At 41.7% G+C, this 27,871-nt stretch overlaps 1 protein-coding gene across 2 annotated transcripts in view; it reads right to left on the bottom strand.

The window, feature by feature from the left end:
• JAG1 (jagged canonical Notch ligand 1) overlaps nt 1-27,871 on the bottom strand; it is a 49,253-nt gene that overhangs the window by 18,346 nt on the left and 3,036 nt on the right. For both annotated transcript variants that reach the window (XM_083175848.1, XM_083175849.1), the window contains exons 3-13: nt 13,047-13,098; nt 10,033-10,290; nt 9,559-9,619; nt 6,181-6,311; nt 5,802-5,921; nt 5,035-5,148; nt 4,806-4,919; nt 3,245-3,358; nt 2,022-2,068; nt 1,635-1,808; nt 1,027-1,177 (exon numbers count right to left, since the gene is read on the bottom strand). In XM_083175848.1, coding sequence (XP_083031974.1) covers nt 1,027-1,177; nt 1,635-1,808; nt 2,022-2,068; nt 3,245-3,358; nt 4,806-4,919; nt 5,035-5,148; nt 5,802-5,921; nt 6,181-6,311; nt 9,559-9,619; nt 10,033-10,290; nt 13,047-13,098 — 1,336 coding nt within the window. The remainder of the gene's footprint in view (nt 1-1,026; nt 1,178-1,634; nt 1,809-2,021; nt 2,069-3,244; nt 3,359-4,805; nt 4,920-5,034; nt 5,149-5,801; nt 5,922-6,180; nt 6,312-9,558; nt 9,620-10,032; nt 10,291-13,046; nt 13,099-27,871) is intronic.

Here is a 27,871-nt window from a genome sequence, read left to right as displayed (position 1 = left end):
TACAGTTCTATGGCAATAACACAATCGTAGGATCTAAAGTCACCACATCTCATACAGATGACTAACTAAAGCTATAGAGTAGATCAGCCATGTCCAAACTCTGGCCCTCCAGCTGTTGTGAAACTACAAGTCCCATCATGCCTTGCCATCGTTTTGCTAAAAGGGAAATGCTAAAACTATAGCAAGGCATGCTGGGATGTTTAGTTTCACAACAGGTGGAGGGCCACAGTTTGGACATGCCTGCAGTATATTATAGGATTGTACTTCCAAAATGATACTTTGGAGGTTTCCTATAGATCCACTAGATTTGTACGGGGCACATAAGTCCCATTTCCCAGACAGTCATTTTATGGGATCCAAAGTTTACCAGTCTCCTACACTCAGAGGGATCAGGCAATATTCATGAAGATGTGATAATACAGATGGTGTAATGGTTAGCACTACTTCCTCACAGCACAAAGGTCATGAGTTCGATTCACACTATGGCCCCAACTTTGTGGAGTTTGCATTTTCTCCCTGTGCTTGCGTAAGTTTCCTCTGGGTACCGCGGTTTCCATCTACGCTCCAAAAATATACTGGTAGGTGAATTAGCGCCTCGCAAAAAAAATTAACCCCAGTGTATAAGTGTGTGCATGTACATATGTTCAGGGCAGACTAGGTGGGTTCTTATCTGCAGTCACACAGGTTTTCCAAGATCATCCATCATTCCACTAAGAACCAATGACATTGCTTCAAAGAGGTCACAAGTTCCAGTGATCTGTTTTCAACAACACTGCTTCAGCCCTTTCTGTTTAGGGGGACAGTGCACACCCAATAGTGACCGTTAAGCAGTAGATTAAACCCTACATGACTGGGGCAAACATGAGAAGTCCATTATTCCAAGCCCTCGCTCTGCACAACTAACTAAAACATACTTAAATTCAGCTAGTTCTAACATTATACAGTCACAATCGCGTGGTTTTTTGCACCAGAAACGGACAGCTGTGCTGTCGAGAACCAGGCATAGCGCCATAATGGTCATCTTACCTTCACAAGCAGTTGTGCGGCAGTGATCCTTCAGCTGTGAGCAGTTCTTGCCCTCGTAGTCTTCGGAGCAGTTGCAGAAGTAATCTATGGCAAGATTAAAGCACTGTGCTCCGTTCTGGCATGGGTTGGGCTCGCAGTAATCTATGTCCAACTGTAAATGTTGGAAAGAGTCAGAGAAACAAGGATGTTTTATTATCACCCTATTCAATGCTAAAGAGAGCAGACAGTCTGGAATCTGACCTTTCCATCTAGCTGCCTTTATTCATTTAACTTATAGCACAATGTACAGCCCTGGCCTGCCTACATCTCTGCAGACAGATTGAGGATATAAAACAGTCACCAAAGGCCAACGGCGAACATACAACAAAAAATTCTAACACGCAAACATTTGCATTCTGTTTAACTGAATGGATCCGATTTCTCCTACCCCCCCCCCCCCCCCCCCCCTTCCTCTGACCAACACTTTATTGGCAGACAGCTGTAAGGAGTATGACTATACAGCAGGCCTCGCTGAGCAGGAGGTATTTAGTGTACAAGTCATTAGGAAAAAAAAACCTGCTGGTCTAACAAGAACAATTCTCAAAGGTTTGCATTTCACTGGGGCTCACCTGACAGAGGTTTCCAGAGAAACCAGCAGGACACAGACATTGAAATCCATTGATTTCATCCTGGCAGTGACCCCCATTCAAGCAAGGGTTGCTGGCACATTCATTGACGTCTTTCTCACAGCGCTCCCCTGCATAGCCGGGCGGACAGATACAGCGGAATCCATTAACCAAGTCCTGCAAATTGACAAAGGTTGGAAACAAAGGGAAATTATGTTTACTTAGTACCGACGAGAATCGTAAAATTCTGTTGCAAAACCTATGTCAGAGCTTCCTTGCAAATGCCGCCAATACAACAGTCAGGTACAAAACTCCACCAAAATATATATATATATATAAATAATAAAAACACTATAAAACATAAAAATATAATATAAAACCAAGACGTACCCTGCAAGTTGCTCCATTCTGACATTGGTCAATACAGTCATTGATGTCTACATGGGGGTAAAAAAAAAAAAAAAATTAACAAAATAAACTTTAATAACAAAAGGTTTGTTAAATGTTACACAAGACACTTGAGATATTGACTGAAATAAATAAAAGCGCTATACACACACACTTCAAATGATGGGGACAGAAGGCAAATCTGTAGAACTGTATTCAGATAGAGCTTTTGTCAAGTTTCCTGCATCCTTTCCTTTAGATAAGGTTATTTTACAGGGTGGGAACCCCTTAAGCAATTCTTCCAGAAGCTGAACTTCACATCATTGTTTCAGCGATGGTATCAGAACATGACCATGCTAATAGGTTTGATAATCTTGTATACTTCCAGCAAGACAACACCCTTCTCTCCTATATTATAGCAGCTAATGTGCAACTTCTACTTATGAGGGTGGGGTGTGTGTGGATGTAAAGGTTGACAGTAAATAGGTCAAAAAGTTGACATGAGTTTTTGGTGTACATGTCGACACCTGTAGACCTGGAACCCCGGGGGTGTAGTTAATATGCTGAACAGACGGGATCCCGGCGGGCAGGATGCAGACGCCAAGATTCCGACTGCGACACTACCGCCAGATGGAATCCCGGCACACAGGGTCTATTATCCCTCGAGGGGGGTCTATGACTCTCAAAGAGGGGGCACAGAACCGCCAACAGTGTGGTAAGCGCAGCCAGCCCGCAACAGGCCTTTTTGTGCTCCCCCACTGCCGGCGTTCTGGAGACCCAGACCCCCAATTAGTGTAGCACATAACCTCACATGGATTACCATGCATTGTACATGGTTCCTAGCTGTGATTTGCACACATTACAGTCCCTAATAGGTGCAACATGGATGTAAAAGTATGAAAAAAGTAAAATAATAATAAAAAAAACACCTTGCATCGACCTTTTGTGTTGTACTAGACACAGTAGACCAGGCACGTCCAAACTGTGGCCCTCCAGCTGTTGTGAAACTACACAACCCAGCATGCCTTGCCATAGTTTTAGCAGTCCCTAATAGCAAAACTGTGGCAAGGCATGATGGGACTTGTAGTTTCACAACAGCTTGAGGGCCATAGTTTGGACACGCCTGCTGTAGACAGAATACTGGGAAGTCTTATAAATAGCTGCAGTTTACTTTATCATTATTATAAAGAAGACGGTGAAGGGTTGCCATGAATGGCGTTACTTACTGATGTCGCAGTTCTGGCCAGTCCATCCAGGGATGCAGTCACAGTAGTAGCTCCCAATGAGGTTCTTACAGGACTTAGAATTCACACAGGGTTTAACTTCACACTCATTTGCATCTTAAAAAAAAGCCAAAAAGAGAGATGGATAAGTACCCCAGCTGTGAAAGGCTGGCAATCCGAGTCGCTTTAGTTGCTGTGGGACTACAAATCCCAGCATGCGCACACACCCCCAAGCCAGAGCCTCCGCACTGTAACGGTTACATTCTGGACGAGCCTAGGCCTATTTAGCTAAACATCCGTTCCAAGTGAATGTATATACAACTCAGACATCTTCCTATGTGCACACACATGGTACAGATTTTCTGCTTGTCCTCAAGTCTACGTTGAGAAACAAGGAAAAACAAAGCCATTTCCCAAGACCATACATACACATCAGTAATCCTAGAGGTTTATTAAATTCCTAAATCTTAATTTCCTTTAACTATACAGAAGGACAACCTTTGAACCCGCTCCCTAGCCTCATTAAGTGACTGATAGAACGGAACGGCGGAGCTGATCTGTAAGGTGAGCGGTTTTAGCCCAACTCGAAATGATCTCCTATAATTGCAAGGGTATTTGTCGGATAGCTCATTAAGAGGAGTCAGAAGCAATTGACCATTTCAGAGGGGAACTTTCTGCACAATTGTCAGCCAGATTAGAGAGCTCCATGCAGAGAATGTGGACAACTCATTCTTCATGAGATCATCCACGTTTTGGAACCCAGCTGTAAACTCCTTGGTCTGTGGGAGTTGACACGGCTGAAAAGATACAGCAACTTTCCCACAGGACCGGGCAGGGGGGAACGTGGGCTCATCTTAAATGCTTTTCCAGATAACAGTACTTAGCTTCAACACACTCATTGTACCGTAAGCGCAAAATCGTCCCGTGCTGGTTTACTAGGACTAGAACTAAGGGTTTGTTTGACAATTGTGGTATTAATGCAAATAATGAAATAAAAATCTAGTACGGATAAACTAATAACAAACAGTCTTATTCTAACATTATGAAAATTGCTTTCTTATAAAAGGCCTAATGATAACTAAGGGGGGGGGGTTTGAATAAAAATAAAAAAAATTAAATAACCACGACAACATAAAATAATCTATAGTGGAGTAATCCGGGCACTTGAGGGCCCTATTCAGGAGCCTGTGTTGCCTAGTGGGTAATCCACCTCTGCAAGTAACTGCACAGTTCGCAAAACAACCTACGGTTAAAACCCAATAAACTGTTCACACAAAAAAAAAAAAAAAAAAACCACAGCCATCCCATTATTCATACAGCGATATCCTGATAACATGGCTACGGTCTATTCTCTAAGCTTCATTCCTGTCCAATCAGATCGGCAAAATGCTCATTACAAATTCAGTGCTGCATTTATAGAAGCCTACTCAGGACACCTGGGGAACATATAAACTCCACACCAGTATCTTGTCACAATTCAAACAGCCAAAAACACAGTGATGTGGCAAGGCCAACCACCGTGTACCCCGATGCAAGAAAATATCAAATACATCATTGTTATTACCTAATTGGCATGTCTTGCCTGTCCACTGGGAAGGACAAACACACCGAAACCCATCCACTAGATCTTGGCAGGTGCCGCCGTGCGCACATGGATTGGGAGAACAATCATCGATATCTATTAAAAAAAAAAAAAAATTACATATGGAATTATTTTATTAAATACCTTTAAAATCTTGAAATAATAATAATAATAATAATAATAATAATAATAATAATAATAATATACATACTGAGGACGCAGGTAGGTCCATTCCAACCCGGGGCACAGTTACACTCAAAACCCCCAGCGGTCTCTACACAACTTCCGCCATTGTGGCATGGATCAGAAAGACAGGCATGCTCAGCTGCGCAATGACAGAAAGAAAAGGATAGTTACTTAAATGTACTAAATAAAATGAGTATATAAAAGTTATATCTAAAAAAAAAAAAGAAAAAAAAAAAAAAAAAAAAACACACAATGCAACATGGTTTTCTACCCTATATAAGAAGACCACCTTGCTCTCAGAGTTGTGACCAGCACTAACGTCTCTGTATCTTATTCTCATTAACAGTGCTTGGTTTAACACAACTTCAAACAAGGAGGAAATAATCTTTCATGCTAAGCTGACCTGATCAATGTGCCATAGCTTAGATCAGCTTGAGTCTGAGCCAGGACTAACACAGATTCCCATAGCCTCGGGAGAAGGCATCGCTGTACAATGGGGGTGGGGGCAAACACACACACACACACACACACACACACAGGAAAAAAAAAGTTCCAGAAAGCTTAACCTGTGCTTCTTGCAATATGCGTTGTTACAGTACATGGTTACAGCTCAAATAGAAACGTAAAGTAAAAATGATGAATCTACCTAACAAAAACATTAGGGAACACTTGCTGATATGCAATACTGCAACCTGCCTGCAATATGTACATACGACCTGGCAATAGTGTGGTTAACATGAATAGTTATAATAATAATTATATAATATATACACAACATTTTTATTTATTTACCAATTTCGCAGTTTTGTCCAGAATAACCCTCCGGACAGGAACAATGGTATTTGTCGGGACCGGTATTGCTGCAAGTACCTCCATTCAGACATGGCTGGTAAGTCCCACAGGAGTTCAGATCTACCGTAAGGAATGGGACACACCGGTCAGTGGCTTGTTATACAGTGGTTGGGGTATCTCAGACAGTAGCACGCTCTCTAAAGCCAATCTCAGTCTGTGCAGATTTGGCGGTGGCGGCTAATTTAGGATTGGAATGTATTTGAATGGAGAGATAGACACACACACACACACACACACACACACACACACACACACACTTCCATGAAGACAAGCAGCTTTACACTGGGAATTTAGACTTTGCTGTATATTATTAGCATACCTTTGTCGCAGAGTTGGCCGCCCCAATTCGTTTCACACAGACACTGCCATGGTTCAATGCAAGTGCCATGGACACATCCTGGGTGAGGAATGCACTTGTCACAGTACTGTCCCTGCCATCCATATTGGCATCTGCATTGGGGGGGGTGGGGTAAAATAAAAGACAAAGGTTTATACAAATCGCCTTCACTGCGGCGGCATCCTTCCTAATGTAGAAGAACGTATTGCATTCCTAGAGGGTGTATTTGGGGCTTTCTTGCAAACAAACCTACTAGTAGTTCTTGCCAAGGTCTCTAAGCCAATCTTTTCACAATAGAATAACTGTTCTGGGAGACCCTGCATGGTGCCATTCAGTACAATAATACTCTATTCTCAGGTCATTCAAATGAGGCAGGGAGGGTGGCTGCGCTCGACAAATCAATCTCTAGGCAATGTCAGACTGGACAATCAATCGCATGTAAAATGAAAGTTCCCGGAGAACAATGCCCACGCCGCTTTCCTGTTTGTTTTTTAATATTTGTCTTTTTTTTTTCTCCAGCCCAACATTTCCCTTTGTACGAGAGGACTCCCATACCTTGTACAAACTAAAAAAAATAACCCAGATTCGAGAATTCTGTTTGTACATTAAATTGATTATATCCGCAAGAAGAGGGGAAGCCATGTCGAAATTATAACCACATGAAGCGAGCGCCGCAGATAGGAAACAGACGCTAGTGGGGTCTTCAATGCTGGAGCATGGATTCCAAAGCTAAACACTTCAGCCGGAGACCAAAACTTCCCCCCAAAGCAGACTTATAAACTAGAAAAATAAACCATTAGATCGAGGTCATTCAGACTTCAAATAGAAATCTGCCACAGCAAATCCGTATCATGGGAAAGCTGGTGCGTTCTGACGGGGGGGGGGGATTTTTTTGCATAGGAGAGCGATAACCAGCAAGCCAATCAGTTCCTACCTGTCATGTTACAGGCTGGTTTTGAAAACGGTCAGGCAGGAGTTGATTGGTTGTTTGGCACTCTCCATTTTATCACTTTTGAAGCTTTATACATTTGGCCCATAGGCACTAAGTTTGAGTGGATACTGATATTCTTATTCTAAAGTCCCAAAAGAATATCTTTGTTTGAGAAAGAGGCAACTTTCACCATCATTCCATACAAAAAACGTAATGAATATTTTTGGCAAGACAATCAAACTTTATTTTTACAAAAGATTTTGGTTAGCAACTACTTCCATGGCCTAGATTATTTCTTAAACTGGGGGCTATATTGAATAAAAGCTCAAATTTAATTTGATTTAAACCTCATTTTAACCCTTTGAGTACCAACGTTGCTGTGCGCAATCGTCAAAATATCCGCTAAAAATGCCAGCGTCGCTCACAGCGCCTGTTCTTTTAGTATAAATACAAATACAGCCAAGTCAATTAACTGAAGTGTAGTTAAATATTGCACCCAAAAAAAAAAAAGAAGAAGACCAGTCGATGTAAGTGGAGCGGTGTTAGCATTTTTAACGGATAATTTGAGGATCTCACAGAAACATTGGCACTCAATGAGTTTAATAAAAAAACTGTTTTGACAAATTCCATTGGCACTCAAAGGGTGAAATTGATTAAAAAAAAGAAATAAAGCAATCTAAATAGATGTTTCAGTGGGAAAAATACGCATTTACTAATTCAGAGCACACATTGGACAATGGGCGGGATGTAATAGCGTCAGAGTTATATGGCTGAACTCTGAAGTCTTTTTAAAAGGGGCAATCATTTACAAGTCATGGCTTTGACTTGTAAATGACTGCCCCTTTAAAAAAATAAAAATAAAATACGCATTATAGAGTTCGTTCAGCAACCCGCACATCCGCTGTTACTTCCGGCTCAATGTGTACCCGGATGGTATGTTGGCCAGCGCACACATCGGAACGATGTAACGAAGGTTGGAACAATGCGGCGTTCCTTCCTTCATTACACAGCGCTGCATGCAATATTGTCAGTGCAACACTGCTGACCGGCACATAGCGTGTACATAGCGAAGTTGTTCCGGAAACTACATATTTCACAGATCACTTCAGTGTGTACAATTTAGATTAAAAAAAATAAATAAATCTATATAAAAATTGTTGGTAAATGTGCGCAACAGTCACTGAAACAAAAACATCCATTTAGATTTTTAGAATTTTAAAATCTTTACAAAAGTAAATAAATACCCTTAGAAAATATATCCCGAAGCATCTGAAAATAAGGCCATATTAAACAAAAATAAAATGTAAGGGTCGGTCTGCAAGTTTAAAGCCACCCTGGTTTTGTCTCCTTGGGTAGCGTACTACAATGATCAGCATCTATCTCAATTATGAGCCTGTAATTTAGCTTTTCAATACGATCCAATCACACTATTTTTATTGTTCGAGCTTCTCAAAGACCAGATTTTTTTTTTTTAATTATGCAAATAAAGTGTGAGAAAGCTGCACCTTAAGCAAATACGGGCAATAGTGCATGTCTGGGCACTGAGTGGGAGGGAAGATCTAGAAAGAGAAAGGCCTAAAAACCTGGAAACAAAGCCTGTTCTTGTAGCGACGCAGTAAGGCGTGTTTGTATTGGTGACGGGAACAGAAGTCATTAGCCTCTCATACACTGCTACTCACCCCATGATCAGTTACTGTATAATATGCCCAAAGCAATTGATGCTAGATTTACAGTTTAACAACGTGACCACAAAGCAGACACCCGTATAACGAGTATTCCAACGCAAACAAACGTCACCCATTTAGCAGAACGCAGCCAGCATTGCGGACTTTAATAAAGAGGTCATGATAATATTTATAATGTAGTCTCACCCCCCCCCCCACAACATTAGGGCAACTCTGACAATAAAACTTTATTCCCAATTTTAAAATGTTTAAAAGTTTTATCTTACCCTGTTATAACAAGCTTAACAATGGGATAATGGGCAGATGAAAGCAGATCTGTAATTTTGAAGTCGTCCACAATATTTTAATTATTAAATTGTCCGGGTATGTATAAAAACCTGCTTTCCATTGTATCAAAGCCAGAACACGCAGGACTTCAAAGACCAGCAACAAACAGTGTCTACGGACAAGATTCCATCTGAGCCATTAACCTCTCAGCACTCAGACGCTGGCTCACAAGAGCGAAGGGACCTAGAGATTTCACTAATCCTACGCTGAAGAATGCCTCACTTTTTTTTTTTTGCCTATTGATAGACTTGGTGTGGGGGGGGGGGGGGGGGGGGGTGGACAGTGAAAAGGTGTTAACCCCGACAATGCCACAGCAGCCACGATTCCACCGATAAAGCTCTCTTCTGATTCTACAGCAGTCACAACTAGACCCAGCAGCCTACAGCAGTACATAAGCTTTAGTCAGCTGCAACTGACCTGCATTCTCCAGGAGTCTTGCACGTTCCGTGTTTCGGGCTGCAGCCTTGGCGACATATAGCTGCAAATAGAATAGGTAAAAGGTTGTTTTACACCAGGAGCCTCCAATAGATTCATGGTAAAAGACATTATTATAACCAACAATTATACACTTTCCCGTTCAAAGGACCCCAGTGATGAGATAAGGATGTTTGTGGTTCCCATGTACTGTGAGTGATAGTTACAATGAGGAATGCATATTTAAAACGTGCATGGATTATGGTGTGCAGACCCAGAAGATTCATTTTAATCTAAAGCACAGGTTCTCAAACTCAGTCCTCCACACAAAAACAATTAACTTCACCTGTGAATCTTTAAAAATGTGTCAATGAGTAATGAATGCACCTGTCGGGTGACCTGGTAAACGCAATCTCTGTGGACAGTTGGAGAACCCCCGATCGAAAGTAAACATTACTCTAACATTACATTAATCACCTCTGTTGCATTCAATTCCCATCCAGCCTTCCAAGCAGGTCTTATTGCCGTTCTGATCGCAGATATAATGTCCAAAGAAATCATCTCTTGGCCGACAGAACTTGTTGCAGCCAAACCCATAGTAGTGGTCGTCACACGTCACCCGTATCTGATACTCGAAGTGGGACATGCCGGCATTCTGCTTGAGCGTTTGCCATTGGCGGCTAGGGTTGATCATGCCGGAGTGGAGGGCTTTGTCTATGATGTCATCGTCGTCATCTTTAAAAATAAATATATAAATAATGGCACAGCCGTTTGGGACTTGACATTTTAAATTATGACGCAAACTTGTACTTTATCTCTCTCCAAGCTGAGATAAACACTCCCCCATGTAATGGATAACAAGCCATTTGCAGAACATGGAAAATATTGTTAACATAAAAAAGGCATATTCAATTCCATGCGTTAATTTACCACACAGGAAGCCATATTACTATAGGGCTATCTAGCCCGTCTTTACCATGGGGTAAATGACCTGTTACTGGGTGATAAGACCCGGGATAAGTTCTTGGACTATCTCCTGGGGCTATTTATCACTAAGTGCCAGCTTATGGGGCTAATTGGATTGCCCCCTTGAAGACTTGCCTTTGTCTTAATACTACAGCATACAACCGGTCCACTCCAAAACACCGCTTTAACGTTATAACCTGAAATAATATTTCACAGTTACCCGGAATATTGTGTATATCTGTGGTATTTCACTCTGTACGTTGGGCTTATGACTTAAGTGATCTGACACTGTCTTACGACCTGCAGCAAGCTCTTCCTCGACTGCAAAGGGAAGAACTTTCAGAAAACATTTAAATGAACTTTGCACACAGTGGAAAACCTGCAGAGCGTTTAACAGAGCAAACTAAAATAAATTGTAAAAAAAAACCTCTACAAACTAATAGGAGTGGTGGTGGGGTAAAAATTCAAGGAGGTCATTTAAAAACCTTCTACAAGTTTTTTTTAGAGCTTATTAAGCCGTTGATGTGAACATTTTGGTTGCTTTTAAAAATTAAATGTTATGGGCTCAAGCAGATCAAAAATTTTGTGCAATTCAGACCACAGTTGAAATACATATAAAAGCCCCGTACACACAGGGAGACTTGAGTCCCTTGCTGGGTGAGGTGCTTAACCACAGATTGCTTAGAAAGAGTTCTTCAATCACCAAATGTATATATGCCCTTTAAGCATTAAAGGCGTGTTTTCAACTCCTCACTACAGGACAGGGTCCCGCGTACGTAACATTTACTTGCATGTAATAGGTTGCCGGCAAATCTGAAGTTGAGGCACAGCAAACTGTCAAGCAACTTGTGCACAGGTGCTTTTACCTTCAATTCTGGAATTATCAGAATTGAAACCTAAAAACACCCACTTGTATGAACAATTACTGCAAACATTACTTACAGCGCAGAAACTTTTACGTCTTTATTCAATGTTAAAGACACAAATATGTAAAATAAGACTGCTTAACATATAGGGGGAGGGGGTTGAGTTTTTAATCTGGGCAATTTGATTGCTGCTGAGCACAAATGTGCGGAAAGTCTGTGGTTTAACTAGGACTTTAGACGGGTGTAGCCGCTATATGGGGACAAACATTGTTCTTTCACCCCCAACAAACACAATAAATTAAGGAGTACCCAAAACAATTGAATGGCATCATGGGGCATCCATTAATTATAGCTGTCCCTCCAAAAAAACTATTGTATCATTCCCCCAATTAAGATGCTTATGGCTACAAAATATGCACCAGTGAATGAAAGTTTTAAGAATGAAGCCAAAAACTAAATAAATATATATCTGATGAATGGAAAACAGGTGATTGACTATTTCACGGATTTCCGTTTAGTCTTTTATTCTGCAACGGCTTGTTCTGTGTTTAAATATATATTTTTCCTAATGGTGAAAACTTTACCAACATGCTTTCATATCGTCCTAAGAGGGGGCAACAAAGTCCCTCATCAACCTTGGGCTGCACCTGCCCTCATCAATATACATTTCAAAACATTTTTTATAACCAATACTCTTCACTTGAGGCTTTTAGTCTATAGACAGACACACTTAATGACTAGCACTGGGAATAACATTAGCTGGCAGGAAAAGGAAAACGGAGAAACAAAAAACTTGTTGCAGCCACCGCTAGCAGTTTGGTCAAAAATACCCCAAAAAAACTCTACGGTAACATTCCTGCTCAGAAAAACGTGCGGAGGGATTTTCTACAGAAAAGGGTCTCCATGTACAGACTACGGAGTTGTAGATAAATGAAGTGTGCGGGAACTACAGATAAAAGAATGCACTACATACCCATGGTATTAACATTTATTGTCAGTATACTAGGACATTGCTAGCTTATTTTCTAGGTCAGTAATAAGAGTCCTCCCCTTTAGAATGTAAGCTCTCATGAGCAGGGCCCTCTTCCCTCATGTGCTTTTCCTTCTCTTGCTTAAACCGGTTTTCGGCCACGCTGATATTTATACGTGTCCTCTGCTGATGCAGCTATGGTTCTGTACCTGGTCGTCTATTGTATTCAACTGTAAGTCACTCTTTTGCTTATTCCTTTATGTACATTGTGATTGGGCGCTGCGGATCCCTTGTGGCGCCATTTAAATAAAGATTGATTGTAGTTCATGGAGTATTTTGGGCTGGGGTTGTAGCAGTGCAGTCATTTGAGATACCTGGGCTTGACATAATAGCTTGCCTCTTTGTGACCTACTATATTCGATAGGCAATGCCATATCACGGACGTTACCCATCAGCAAAAAAAGCTTAGGATAATGGCGCCTCCTCTCCTTAAAGGGACAGCATGAAAAAAACAGCAATTTCTATAGTTAAATAGAGTAATAAACACTGGAGAAAATAGTTACTGCAGCTTAATAAAGAGGTTTCCACCATGTGCAGTCACTGTCACCCATAATTCAGATTTAAAGCTACAGCATAAAAAAAAAAAAAAAAAAAAAAGCCCATATATGCATTGGCTCATAGATACTTACCATTAGTCTCATTATTGTAGTCCCACGCTTCAACCACCAAGGTGTAAGATCTCTGCAAAAGGTTAGATATTCAGTTACTGAAAGGAGGGGTCAATGTATAAAACAGTCATATATATATATATATATATATATATATATATATATATATATATATATATATATATATATATATATATATATATATATATATATATATATATATATATATATATATATATATATATATATATATATATATAAAAATTATATACACATATGTGGTAAAACCCTGGCTCGATAGACACGCGTGTGCCTGAGGAAGTCAGAGTTATGCATTAAGTTTGCGCCAACTGAAACCTAGCAACAGATTACACTTGAATCAAATGTGATCCTCTTTCACCTCTGTAAGCTAACCTGATTCACCGGCGACCTTTCACCTTAAATTACTCATCTTTGTCAACACTAATGAGTCTCCCGTATTGAACATGAAAGAATAAGCATTGGTATTTAAGATAAAATGTTTTGTTTTTAAATTAAAAAAATTTAAGAATGTATTCTATTTTATTTTTTTTAACTAAAAGGGACTCAAATAAAATATTTTTTTTCCGTTATTTTAGATTATTATTGCTATTCTTAATAATCTAAAATAAATAAAATCCTAATAAAAAAAGTTGCCAAAACTATTTTTATTATGGAGAAGTGGAGGGAAAAAGTGACGGAGTGTAAACAAGTAAACAAACCAACCGGATGCCACGGGTGGAAAATATGTACATGTACATAGTCTCCTGCAAACAGTAATTCACTGAGCATCTAAAGCGGAGTCTCCTGGGAGCTATTGCTTTTCAGCACCTCTTTGAAAGCTTTGTCTGCAATAGACCATCTCTGCTCCCACAAGTATCAGGTAACCAGAGAGAGAACGGATGAATTTTAGTGAGGTTGGAGGGAGGAGAGGGCTCTTTGCACATAAGAGTCTAGGGCCCAAGCATTCAAAAACCTTTAGGGCAAAGCTTGTGTCACATTTATAGGCGCACTAATCTGACCAGCAGATCTCATACATTCCAGTAATAATCATAAGCATCTACTGCTTAAACCGACTCCTTTGCCCTGGAAGGATGCCAGCCATTGTATCCGGCCACCTTTTATCTTTAACTTCCCAAAAAAAAAAAAAAAATTTACAACCCACGAGCCAGAAAGGCAGAAGCTCCATCGTACTCCGCTTTACGGCCCCGACAAGTCTAAGCTACAAATAGGACCACTTTCAAAAACAGGTCTTTACAGAAGAGAAGAAGTGGCTAAACCTTCAGCTGTAGACTCATTTCAGCAAGTTGGAGCTAGTGCCCAACAAGGCTGAACCAACTGAAAAAGACTTGGCTCTGCCACCGTACCAGCTGTAGATAGAGCTCATACTGCTCGGAGAGAAATGGAATGTGGTAATTACACAGAAGCCATATGCAGCATTTATGGAGAAAGATCTACACCTTGAAGGTGTAGGCATGAAGAGAACTTCAAAAGTCAGCATAAAGCCACTTCTAACAACGTGACGGAGCACGCAGGCTTTGAAGGAAAGCTCTTCTCAGAGTCTCCGCTTGGAATACAGCCTAAATATATAGAATACTCAAAAGAGCAAGATTCCATTTTTGTACATAGATCACTGTGGGAAAATGCAGAGATGAGTCAGCAAATCGGGGCATGCCCGGACATGTAGGCAACCGCCAATGCAAAGACCAGCCGTCAGGTCCATTTCCCTGGTAAATGAATAACGTCTACAGCCAATATCTTTATGGACATTTATGCTACATCTAATATCAGTGCCAACTGTTAATTATTATTTTTTCGTACTTCCATGCAATAAAGTGTACACTTTGCATTGGCTTGTACTACATTTTACCAAGGCCCTGGCACATCCTCCTACCTATACATAGCCTTGTCCCTTCTGAGTCTCCTTCATAAACTGGAGGAGAGCGAGAACCAATCACAAGCTGCAATCAAGAGACTGAAGCACGCGAATGGTTCTTCCATTTGCACACACTTTAATGTTCATTCTAGCACAGTGCTCCTTTTTCGGAAACTGTAGTTCCTCTTTCCTGCCCGTCGTAGAAATGAAAATGGAAATTATAGAAACTAGCATTTTTTAGAAGAACCACCCAAGAACCTAAAACGTGCATGATCGCACCATCAAGGATGGGTCCAAAGACCTTTTTTAATAAATTCCCATTTATAGGTTTACAATCACTTTTTGCAAATTAAACCAAAAGTATTGCCACCAACAAAGCAAATGCATAAAGACCACTTTTACCGATGGAAGCAGTGAAAGCAGGTAACTGAAAACGAGAGGGACTTTGAGTAATAACGCTTTCAAGTCGCTAAGCTGGGTCGGACCGGAGGTTTTGATCCCAGTTTTGACCCTTTCACACTTAACACAGGTTGACCATTATACACAAGGTGACTCTGGGTTTAAACCTACTTATAAGCCAGGTTGGTCAACCAGAAAACCAGGTAGTATAGTATCCATGTTAGATATCAAATTCCAAAAATGAAAATTCTAATAAAAGGGTCCAAACATTCCACATCAGCACAATTAGCTTTCTGAATACCGCAACGTCAGTTTTCCAGCACTTAAAAGTACTGTACCTGGTACCTGGCAGACACAGGGTGTGCCAATGCGCTCACCCAAGAAGGATGGATTTCTGTATTTTGAACAGCTTCCTTTCAATTAAAGATAGCACAAAGGATCAGAAGAAAGAAAAGACCAACTGTTTAAATTTCTGTTGGATACAGACATCCATCCAAAAATAATACGTTCACATTAGACTGGGTTGCTTCTAAACTGGCACAGTGCAGCCAAAATATACTTTACTCCCAAATAACGTAAGGAAGAATACCGCAAACTGAATGCACTTACACAGCCCATCTGTTTATAGAGAATACAATGTGGGGGGTAATATTCCTTTGCACATTCAGCTTCCCGACAAAGTCTGTAGGCCCCAACTTGGGCAAAGCAGTACAAAGGCAACTTTGACACTTTCAGTCACTTATAGTGTAATGTTGGGTAACTGCTCAACAGTCCCCCCACAAAGTGTCTCAAAGGTATAGGCTTAACACGGGCTGCAAATCAATGTACACATAGTGTACCCCGACCAAGCCAGGATAAAGAGTTTCCTCCGCTGTGCACAGGTGAACAATAAATAACTCACTAGGCCAGTATTGAAAAATCATCTCAATTAGATCCTAAGAGGACTCTGAACCAAATTAAAAAGGAAACTGCATCAGATACAGAAGACACCAGGGGTGGCTGAGCAAAGCAGGCCAGGTCACTGCCAAAAAAGTAATCAGTCCTGTGCCAGTCATTTGAAAAAGTCTAGAAAAATAAAAAATAATATTATTATTATAATTATTAACAACGTACATCCAATAAATAAGCGGTATATCAGACATGCAAAACAGGGAAAAGCAGAATTCTAAATAGAACACCATTTAACATATGGAGGAAAAAACAAAATGGTGTTGGGGGGGGGGCTCCTCCCAGTACACCTGCTTAGAATTGCTGTCCATGGGCCCCCTGCATTGGTCATGAATATGTATATTCTATACAACTCCACGATTATATATAGTCTATGTAACTGAAAGGGGGATAAAGAAAAAAAAAGTATATAAAAAGCTTATTTCGCTAATGGGAACTGTTGGTTTATTAATGGGTGAACGAGCGCTTACATCCACCCTGCTGCACTCAGGTTTACAAAATACCTCTGGAATGAGAGCAACCAGCAGGTTTTAAAAAGTTCCCATGACCAGAGATGACCCCTGATAAAGATACAGCCAGCCTAAATAATAAAAACTGCAACGACCAATGTATTCAAATGAGAGATCCACACAGTGTCAAAGATCAGCTGTGTGCTGATAATGTCACACTTAATTAGCCACTAGAGGTCTACCCCAGCCAAAAAAAAAAAAAAAATCATGTTGTCGCCCCCCCCAGGATTACTTAAACAGGAGTACACAGGACATACAAGCTATGCAGAGTACCTAGATCATTACAATGAGCTTCATTTAAAACGAAAGCTTTCGGACCGTAAAATCACTGATCTTTCATTAAACACATGCATAGGTAAAGTATGGTTATATACAGTCAAATTCAATATTCCTGGTGCAAATCAAATTAGGGCAACAGCATAGCCATCTGTACTTGACAAGTGCTGGGTAGAATCTCAATGGATCACAAATATGCACCAAGCTTGGAATCCAATAGATTGAGGTGGATGCGGTGGGAAACATCACCTTCGGATTACATGTGTGCGACCTCCCCCCTTCTCTCTTTTCAGAGGCAGCAGTTGGGAGAACTACATCTCCCAGCACCTACCTTCCCAGTGGGAAAATGGGGAGGGGAGGGGAAATCACTGAAACACTGCCAAAAGGGGTGAAGGGCCATCCATTAGAACGAGCCGCATACAAAGCAGATTGTATGATAGTTTGAACCATTATATGTGCTAAAAACACATACAATCTGCTTAGGACCACAAGCCATCCCGAGCAACCCGCACAGTCATCGTACCAAAACTCACGATGTGCAAACAATCGATTGCACGACCTGTTGAAAGCGCGTATTTGAGCTTGGAATCGTTCTAATGTATGGCGAGCTTAAGACAAACCAGACTAATATTGGGAACATAGAAAAAGAATTTTCAAGATCCGTGCGACACTGTAGGTATATTTTCACTAGGGTTCATATACACCTTTCACCAAATCAAGCCCTGTTTGGCACACAAATGTCTTTCAAAATATGCATTTTATTTTAATTCACTAATGTGATAAAAGTGGTCTGAGATCCCCTTAGTACCGACTCCAGCGCGTCATGTAGCTTGTGTGCAAGACAGCGGTCTACTAAGCCTTAGAGAGAGATAAAGTACCAGCAAATCAGCATTTTACTGCCATGTTCTAGGTGGTGTTTGAAAAATGATAGTTAGGAACTGGTTGGTACTTTATCGAAGTACCCAGAATAGTATTAGCGAACGTATGTGGCTATGTAAATTACTAGAGAATGAGACGCAAAACTGAAGAGAAAACCCCAAAATAACGGGAATTGCTACAAGTAACTGATCCAGCACAGTCTAGCGGAGCCACACCACATCGCTGCGAGTCGGACAATTCTGCTCCCCTATTTAAATTTTGGGCTGCGCTGCTGCCCCCACTAATTTGCTACCCATAGCAATGCTCAACAGTAGCTTCATATGGAACAAACATTCAAGGTGTATGAAGCCACATCTGTAAAAAGAATTGCTCCAAGTATACTAGTGTTCATTCTAGCACCCGCTATCTTTGAAAACACATGCAGTTCCTTTTCCCTGCCTGGGGTGTCGCTGACTGCTGTAGTGCTTCTAGAACAGTTTGGTCTGTATATCAGCACCGATATGCAAACCAGACATGTGCTAGAAACACCACAGCAGACCGCAACACCCCAGGCAGGGAAGAGGAACTGCATTGATTTTTAAAGATAGCAGGTGCTAGAATTAACACTATATACTATGACCAATCATTTCACTTTTACCATGTCATATTCAGATCAGACAAGATGGCCGACTGTTTATGGCCAAGGTGATAAAAGCAACACAAATCACTTCACACCAATGCTGGAAAAAACAGAAACTGCAGCATACACATCTATTACTACTATTATGTAGTGTGTATACACTTCTAAAGGAAAAGAAACCTCTATAAAAAAGGGAGTGCTGGGGGCTACACAAAGAAGTGGAGTACACGGCGGTGTTACACAGCAAAGTATAATTACAAGACCAATTTACACATGCAGAACTGCATACCAATGGCCTACATTTACTGATTTTTGCCCTCACTAATGACTCGTCCCTTTGAAATCACACATTTTTCACAGCATCCCTTTGCAATTGTGCAGAAGACCTGCAATTTCAGGGAGTTTAAGATCAAGACAAAAAAAAGAAGAAGGCTGCTCCCTTGCCTACGAGATTATGCACAGTCCATCTGTGGATCAAGTAGTAGCACTTTCCACGTACTCTGCCAAGAACTGTGCATTACACTAGATGGGCAACGCAAGCACCTAATCATTTCACTGCCGGAGAGCAAGGCTTGTAGGCATCACTTCGAACACAACAAAGCTCTGGTGGGCCTGGTCAGTGAATTGCTGACCGGACAGAAAGCCAGCTTTCACATAATTCCTAGAGAACCGATAACAAAACAAAAAGTGATGAGCAATAGCATTATTTGCAGACGGGGAAGCAAAATAAAGCTGCTCGCTCAACATTGAGCATCTACCCTCCGACGCATCACATCGAGGTTTCTTTTAATGAGTAACGTAAAGAGGAGATGCCTGGGCAGTCGCTATGAACATCAATTAAAATTGAGATTTAAATCAGCGAAAGTTCTGCATGGAAATCCCCAGCCGGCATAGCTAAAGAAACAAAATGAGCAACGGAATTTGTGAACTTATATTCTACAGCTGCTTCCGCCAAATGATAGAGGGCAGAAAGAACAAAAATGCCACTATCCAAACTAGGCATGTGTTGTATCCAATAAATGGGGCTGATCTCTGATCTGGCAAGCCTACTGGAATAATGAGTATCCTGTGAATACATAATGTGCTAAAGTTGCCATTGTGTTCGCTAAGTCCACGGTTTGTCTGAGAGCCGAGCACTGCTGAGTCTACTGCTGCTTCCTGTTGCTTGTCCTGTATTTGCATTATTTTTGGATGGGGCCCATTATGTTCTGTAATCCTCGTTGCAGTCAGAATGGCCACACTATTGTTCTTGGTTAATATTAGCAGTCATTGCCTGTCTGGGTGGCCAGACTACAATGTGTCCTAATCAGAAAGTAGCATGTATAAAATCCCCAAAATGAAGAAATGCAGAACTTTTTTTTTGGGAACCCATATCAAGCCAGCTAGCGTTCCCAGATTAAAAAATCGGTCACCGGCGTGCCACAAACTCAAAAAGGTCATCGATAGTTAATCGTATACAACAATAATAAAAAAAATTCACTCCTGCTGCCTTATCGATTCTACCTGCTGCCTGTGCTCTTCAGCCACGCCGATCTATCATTGGGTAAAAGGAGATTAAACCAAGGTAAAATATATTTTGCTCACTGCACTGGATTCAATGGCCTGCAGAGAGCAGCTATGGTGGTATCCCTGGGTAACGGAAATAACTTCCAGATTGTATACAAATAGTGATGAAAGACACAGAAAATGTGTCAACGTTAAGTCTTTGGCTCGGTATATGAAGTTCTAAGAAGGAACCCGAAAGCTCATGGGCGCCATCAATAAAAAAAGTAGGCGTTTATGGCCACCGTACAAATAGCCTACTCAGAAATTGACATTAACCAAACAACTTTCAAAAAAAGAGAAAGAAAAAAAATCCCACAGATAATTAAATGCACTAGTTACAAAAGGGTGGCAAGGTTAATAGAATACCAGCTGGTCAGCCAAGCACAGCAGTCAGGTTCACACACAGCAAGCAGGAACAAGAGCCCTTTCTACTGATTTACTAGAAGTGCATAAAACGGACTGAGCCGAATAGGACTTTGGCAGCCACCATGTACATTTTACGATTTATTCACTAATCCCAAACAGAGACGGCATCGATAGAAGAATCTGAAAGTGTAAAGCACCTTCCTAAGAACACTATCACTGAGCCGTTGCACTCGTCGCCTGACCATATTATCTTATCTACAGCATTATTACACCTCAAGGAAACCACTTCTGCATTATCTGGCAGAAAGCTATACAGTAAATGAGGTAGACATGTTCCCATTAGCTAAGTGTTATGTCAAAGTATTCCAATCATTAGGCTAATGGGTCACCCCGCATAAACATACAGTGCCTAGCACACAGCAGGCATTAAGGAATAAGGTTACTTAGAACATGCTGCTTCCTAACCACACACGTTTATAGGCCATAGTAGAACTATAGAATGTCAACGAGACTTCCAAAGCTCTTTGAGGCCTTCTGGAGGAGTAGGCCCAACCTAACGGAGCCCCTTGCTGGCAAGTTACACCATCATCAAACCCACCACCGTGGTATGGATTCATGGGTCTGCAGCTTAGTGTCAAAACGCACACCGCACCCCCACATCACAGCTAGGAACCAGTCGAGGGATCCCCCAAAACTATAAAAGTGTATAGTTTGGCCTCTTGTACGTTAATTTGCAGAACAGTCACTCATCCATTTCAACCAGCATTATGAGTTATCTTCTTCTCTGCAGGAACTTGGCTTAATTCAAAAATGCTACAGGTAGCTTTGGGGCGAGGTGCCAGCTGGGGTGGTAAACGTCATCAGGTCTGAGCTACATAGATACATTTTTGCTAAACCTATAGTGGAAGTTTAAGTTTTATTGCCACAATCAATGCTGAAAGATCACTGTAAAAGTATCCTGCTCACCACTGCATTTTGACAAAAAAAAGGTCCGGAAACTATTCTGGGAAGCTCCTACAATAGGATATTTCTGGAGGAGGGATCACACTAAACTATCAATCATTTGTTGGGCAAATATTACAGATAAACCTTCAAGCATTCCCTGAAATCTCACCTCCTTAGGCAGCAAATTCCAAAACCGCCCACATAACCTACATAAATCATTCCTATCCAATCGGATCCCCACAGTACAGTCCAAACTTATCCTCACTTAGGGCCTTATTCTAGTTCATTCTTTCTGACAAAATCCTTCTTAGATGGACAAAACCATGTACACTGCAGGTGGGGTAGATGTTACTTGTGCAGAGAGAATTAGATTTGGGTGGGGTTTTACTTCAAAGTGAGATCTATATTGCAGTGTAAAAATAAAGCAGTCAGTATTTTCCCTGCACAGAAACAAAATAACTCACCCAAATCTAATTCTCTCTGCACATTTTACATCTACCCTCTGCAGTGCACATGGTTTTGTCCATCTAAGAAGGATTTTGTCAGAAAGAGTGAACTAGAATAAGGCCCTTATTTTCTCTGTCACACTTTCCCATCCTCCTGACCCCAGGCCAACATTGCTGGGTGACTAGAACATACAGCCCCAACAAGAACCTTTGCTTTCTGGTGGACTTTAGGCCTGATTCATGTTCAATTGGTCCCCGGCGTATATTTACTCCAGGGACCAATTGTGTGGCTCTGCGCATGTGCAGGGCCGCTGTACGAACACCTTCGGCAGCTATAGTGGCTGTGGCGTTTGTACGTCAAGGAGAGAGAGGCGGGCAAGGGCATGGAAATAAGTCAGTTCAGACTGATTTATTTCTGAAGGGGAGAGAAATCCTTGGAAGGGCATTCGGGCAGGCGGTGTTAAGCAGCGACCGACCGCTCCTTAGCAAGCGGTGTTGAATCACCCACTTTCGTCCGCCAGCTCCGAACCATCTACATGGTCAGTATTTTTCTTATCTGTCCAACTGGGAATAAAAAAGGTCACTAGGGTTAAGCACATCAATTCTCAGTGTACATTCAGAGGGGTTAGGAATGCTAATACAATTCAGCAGTGTTTTTATAGGTGATGTATTACATACTATAACTTAACTCCTTCAAGACCGGCTTCAATGGAGGAAAAGATAAAATACTGTTATAGAAAATAAAGTTAAAATAAAAGTTCCTGCAAAAAAATATAAAGGGCGGGATTCTCTAATAACTGCGGCCGCACATCGCCGGCATTCTCATTGTTAATAATCCCATATGCACGAACATATGCAATTATTAATGCGAAGGACAGCTCTTGCGATAAAACCTGTCCTTTGTGTTGTGCAGCGGGTTGCTCCTCCCTCCCTGGACCCTTCCCTGGCTGCCAGGGCTCCGCCTCCCTGCACCCGGAGCGGTGCAGGGAGGAGGTGGTCACTGGTCCGGGCAGCACAGCAGGCGGCTGCCCGGACACAGGCAAGGCAGGGGTTACGCCCATAGGCTTCTAGGGGGGTTGCATCATCTAGAACTGGCATAACCCCCACAGCGAAGCCCTAGCGGTGGGGCTTTGCTGCATATGAAAATGCAGTAAAAATCCAGAAAACAGGGTTTTTACCGCATTTTTTCTTTGAAGCATCTCACCCAAAAGCATGTATTTGGACACATCACCCCATTATTCAGCTACGTATAGCAATAGGACAAAACCCTGCTACAGTATATGAAAGTGTAGTCACGGTCATGCACTAAAAGATTTCACCTCGGTTAATTGGGAGACAGTTTCCTCCTTAAACTTCAATTTCCAGGTGCTGCGATAAATTTTGGGGATGACAAGCCGTGAAAACAAGTGGAGAAGATTCCCATAGCAACCAATGAGCATCGAACTAACATTTTATAGAATGTACTTGGTAAATGCTACCTCCAAGCTGACTGGTTGCAATGGGTAAACCGACATATTTCTGAGAAGGGCATTTTTTCCAGCATGGTGTGTCCCATCCAGTGTAACAGACACTATAAAAGTATTCAAACACCCTGCACCTGTTACCCATGCAGTTCCTCTTTCCTGCCTGGGGTGTCACTCTCTGCTGCTTCTAGCACACACTGGTTTGCATCTCAGCAATGAGATACAGACCAGAGTGTGCTAGAACCAACACAGCAAAAAGTAAGACCTGGTACACACCAGAACGATCCTGATTGCTAGTAGATCGTTAGCAGATTGTGTGATGCTTGCACGATCTGTTGGAGCCACACAATCTGCATCCAATCTGATCCCAATCCGATCTGAGTCTGTATCCAGTTGAATGGATCTTTTACAGATCCTCACTGCAGCAGGTAGGATCTGTAAAACGACCAAACGACAGCGGGGACGCGCATCGGATCGGAATTGGACCTAAACATGCCCAATCTACATACAATCTGCATCCAATCGGTCGGAATTGGATCCAGATTGATGGAATTGAGCCCTAATCGTTCTGGTGTGTACCCCCCCTAACACCCAAGACAGGAAAGAGGAACTGCATGGGTACAAGGGTGCAACCACCATAATGATTACCTGATTTGCCATCACCATACAGTCAGCTTGCATTAGTCTGGCCATGTCCTCCGATCCCTCTAAAGGTGCATACACACTGGGCATTATGCCTAATGTGTATGCTGAGCGATCATGTGAAAATTGCTGGTCGAAAAATCGCTCAGTGCATACACACTGAGCAATTTTCACCCAGCCCTGAGATTCACGGGAGGTGAACTGTGGAAAGTGGTTCACTTGGCCAATAGGTGGGGGAACGCGCATGACTATCCGGCCATACACACTGTGGAGTATTAAGAAAGGGGCCAAATATGATCCATATAGATCTACCTGGATACTCCATCCCCCCAGTACAGTGTGCTTGCTTAGGGTTATAGCATGTACACCAGTTTTCATAAAATACCAATGGCTACTTCTCACCACTAACAAAAATATTGGCCTCGTCCGTTAAACCAGGGTAGTCTTATAGCATGGACAATGTTACCAAACACAAATATATTTAGCAAAGATGCATGACCAATAGGAGTACACAAAATATAAAGAAACTTCTACATCACTAAGTAATGACTTCTCACGCATTTGGTACACTGCCTTTGATAACGGCAGGACATACCCGTCGTAGACTGCCAGAGCAGGTATGTCCTGCCGTTATCAGAAGGCAGTGTACCAAACGTGTTTCCATGACATCATTACTGCGACAAGTTGGCAATTAATTTCAGCTGCTGATGTGCTCTTTAGACACAGAAAATAAGACCTCATTGTCTGAACAGGTTTCCACCTTCCCTGCCATCTTACACCTGATATTGGCCCTTATTCTGATCTGTGCGGCCGGAGCCGCATACGTTGCTCCGGCCGCACAAACCAATCCCCGCCTACAATACGGATAGCCACGGCCGTCCGTACGCGGACGGATGGCGATCCGCATGAAAATGGTGGGGCGTACGCCTCCACCATGGTGGGAGCTGCCCCCTGCATTCGATGGTCGGCGACCATCGAAGGCAGGGCCGCACGCTCCACCAGCTCCCGCAAGCTTAGACCACACGGACAATCGTCCGTGTGAAAGCTTGTATGGGGGCGGAGAGCTGACATCCGGCGATGTCAGCTTTCCGCCCCCATCACTGGCGTCATAGCCTCATTACCATGCATACGCCCCGCGTTTGCATGGGAACGCCCATGAAACGCTGGGCGTATGCATAGGGTAATGAGGCTATTAAGCCCCTCACGCCCCTATACGCCCCCTTTGCGGCGTATACATTTTTTGTGCGGCGATTTCCCCTGCACATGCGCAGAGTGACCTCTGCGCATGTGCAAAGTGAAAACATCGGCGGTACGGCCGCACGCGGGCCGTACCGCCGAGATCAGAATAAGGGCCATTGAGACCGAATGGGATGGACGAATGTAAGATCTGACAAAAAAAAAAAAAAAAAGTCTGAAAACTGCATTGTCCGCATTTCCAATACATGCCAAGTGCTTGGATGTAGTAGGTAACACCAGCTGTTGCTATAGAGGCCTATGGGTTTTTTTTCTCCAAAATTCCCTCTGGGAGGGATCTAATCTGATCCCTCCTAGCACCCACAAAAAAATTTTTATACAATTTATACATCAACTGAAACAATGAGTTATACATACTGCAATAAGTATTTTGTGCAGTACTGCGACAATCCAGTAGTGTTGTCCTTCAATACAGTCCCCAAACTACACGAGACCTAAGATAACTAAAGTTTAGCATTCCACGACAGCTGCCTACTTTGACCTATGACCCATCTTACAAAAAAAAAAAAAACGCTAATGTCACAATTGATCAGCTACATAGAACACCACAAAGAAATTAGCATCTGTATTGCAAGGTATCAAAAAGCAAGCCCCACCACGACTACTTCCCCAGATGTGTAATCACTCCCCATGCATCCATCCCTGTTGCCCTCAGCAGACACTACATTTCTATTACACCGAGTTACACAATACCAGTGTGTCATGCCTCATCACAGGATGATCACATTGTGTTATTACTCCCAATGTGTCCTGAGATAGCAAATAATGCCAGTTTGGATAGCCAAAAGCAACAACATAAGCAAATCTCAGTGTACACTAGTTAAAAAACAAAAACAAACAAAAAAAAAACCACAACCACCACCCAAAGCCATCATAGACCAATACAGGCTACCGAGTCTACAAGTGGAGCTTTCCAGACCAGCATTCTATGGAAAATGAATTACTCAGACAAACCATTATTAATTAGAGGTCTAAATAAATTAAATTATCGAAAACAAAAACACTGCCTTCAAGCTGACATAATGTGATTAGGAACAATAAGAGGGGGGGGGGGGGGAATGCAAAATAGGGTTAATGTGATCACACAGAATACAGTGTGTGCATTCCTATTTGCAGGTGCAGCGAAGTTTAGTGAACTCGCATTGTCCCAAGTCGACCTGTAGCCTAGCAACTCTGTCAAACTGATGACTTTAAAAATGTATTTACAACCCTTTATTCTCTGGACCCATTACTCAATCCTGCACAACAGAGAACTCGGTTACCCAATTCATGAATTAAGTGATCTGAAACACAAAGAAGATACGAAACAATCGGCCAGTCCCACTTACACCAATTTACGACACCGTCCGCGGGCAAGCAACAAAATAATCGTTTTTAGAGAAAGAACACAGATTGGAGAGAAAAAAGTGCAGTCTTTTTTTTGCAGAACAGTAAATCACATTTTTGACAGCAGAAAACAGATTTTCTTTAAAAAAAAAAAATAATAATAATAAGCCATGCGTAACAATGACACAGCGCCCCCTAGTGGCCAAATTACCACTGAAAATTGTAGAAGTTCTGATTATTACTACAAAGTACTGGTTGCGATCAGCGAGTCTGACAAATATAGTAGGGTTTACAACAACTAATTGTTTAATTCCAGAGTTCCTATAAAAGGATATCCCTCATCAACCCCACCCAACCAGAAGATAAGAAAAAACAGTAGTGCTACATAAATCCATAACACAGTAGAATACATTCATGATCAAACACCTGAGTTTATTTCCTCAGGTTAGAAGACAAACATCCGAACGAGCCTGTCCTTCAAAACATGAATGGGAAAGAAGTCAAATGCCACAACAATGGGGCCAGTACATGCATTGGCAGGACTTCAAATACCGCAGATTTTTATAAAGCCTTTTATCCCTTTGATGGTATATTTGATAACAATTTTATCTCACAGCAAGCAAAACCTGGCTCCCTCACTCTGCCAACAGAGGCTACTTGTGTTAACCAACATACGGTTCCAGAATTCCCCCAAAATTAAGCTTTATTCCTAAATCTGCGATTCAGGTAAGCAAAAAGAATACAAGGCCGCATTCTCAACACAATCAAAACAAAAAAATTAATCATTTTAATGCAATCTGTGGAATAGCAACACTATACGCTTGCAAATGGGACTGGCGAATGCAAACTTCTAAAAATCAGAGTGACAGGGCTGCAAGCCTGGAACGTGGGATGACGTCCACTTGGTCCTTTGCAACTGGGGTGGCCTCATTATTTAACAAAAAGGGAAAAAAAAAAATCTTTGGTCCCATTGGGCAAAACCAAGGTTGAAAGTTGAGAATGAAAAGCACGGGGAGACGAGAGACCTGGCCTTTCAGCCAATTAAACCCCCTCAAGGTTAAACATTAGATGCCAGCACATAAGGGGGAGTGCTATCCAGTTCGTTTAGTGACCAATGGGGAATTAGAGGATTGTAAACAATTATATCAGCCTTTTCAACATACTATCTTGCAATGCCACACAGTAAGATAAAATACTACTAGATAGATAGATAAAAAAATAATGTCTATTTACAAATATTCTACTTAAACAATTGGAGAAAAAATAAAAAAGGTCACCGGATTTACATTAACTAAAGTGATTGGGCTACAATAAAGAATTAACCACCATGTTCCA

The sequence above is a fragment of the Crinia signifera genome, chromosome 3 (genome assembly GCF_055691185.1).
Source record: "Crinia signifera chromosome 3, ASM5569118v1, whole genome shotgun sequence".
Classification (NCBI taxonomy): Eukaryota; Metazoa; Chordata; class Amphibia; order Anura; family Myobatrachidae; genus Crinia; species Crinia signifera.
This window is presented reverse-complemented; position numbering and strand designations above follow the sequence as displayed.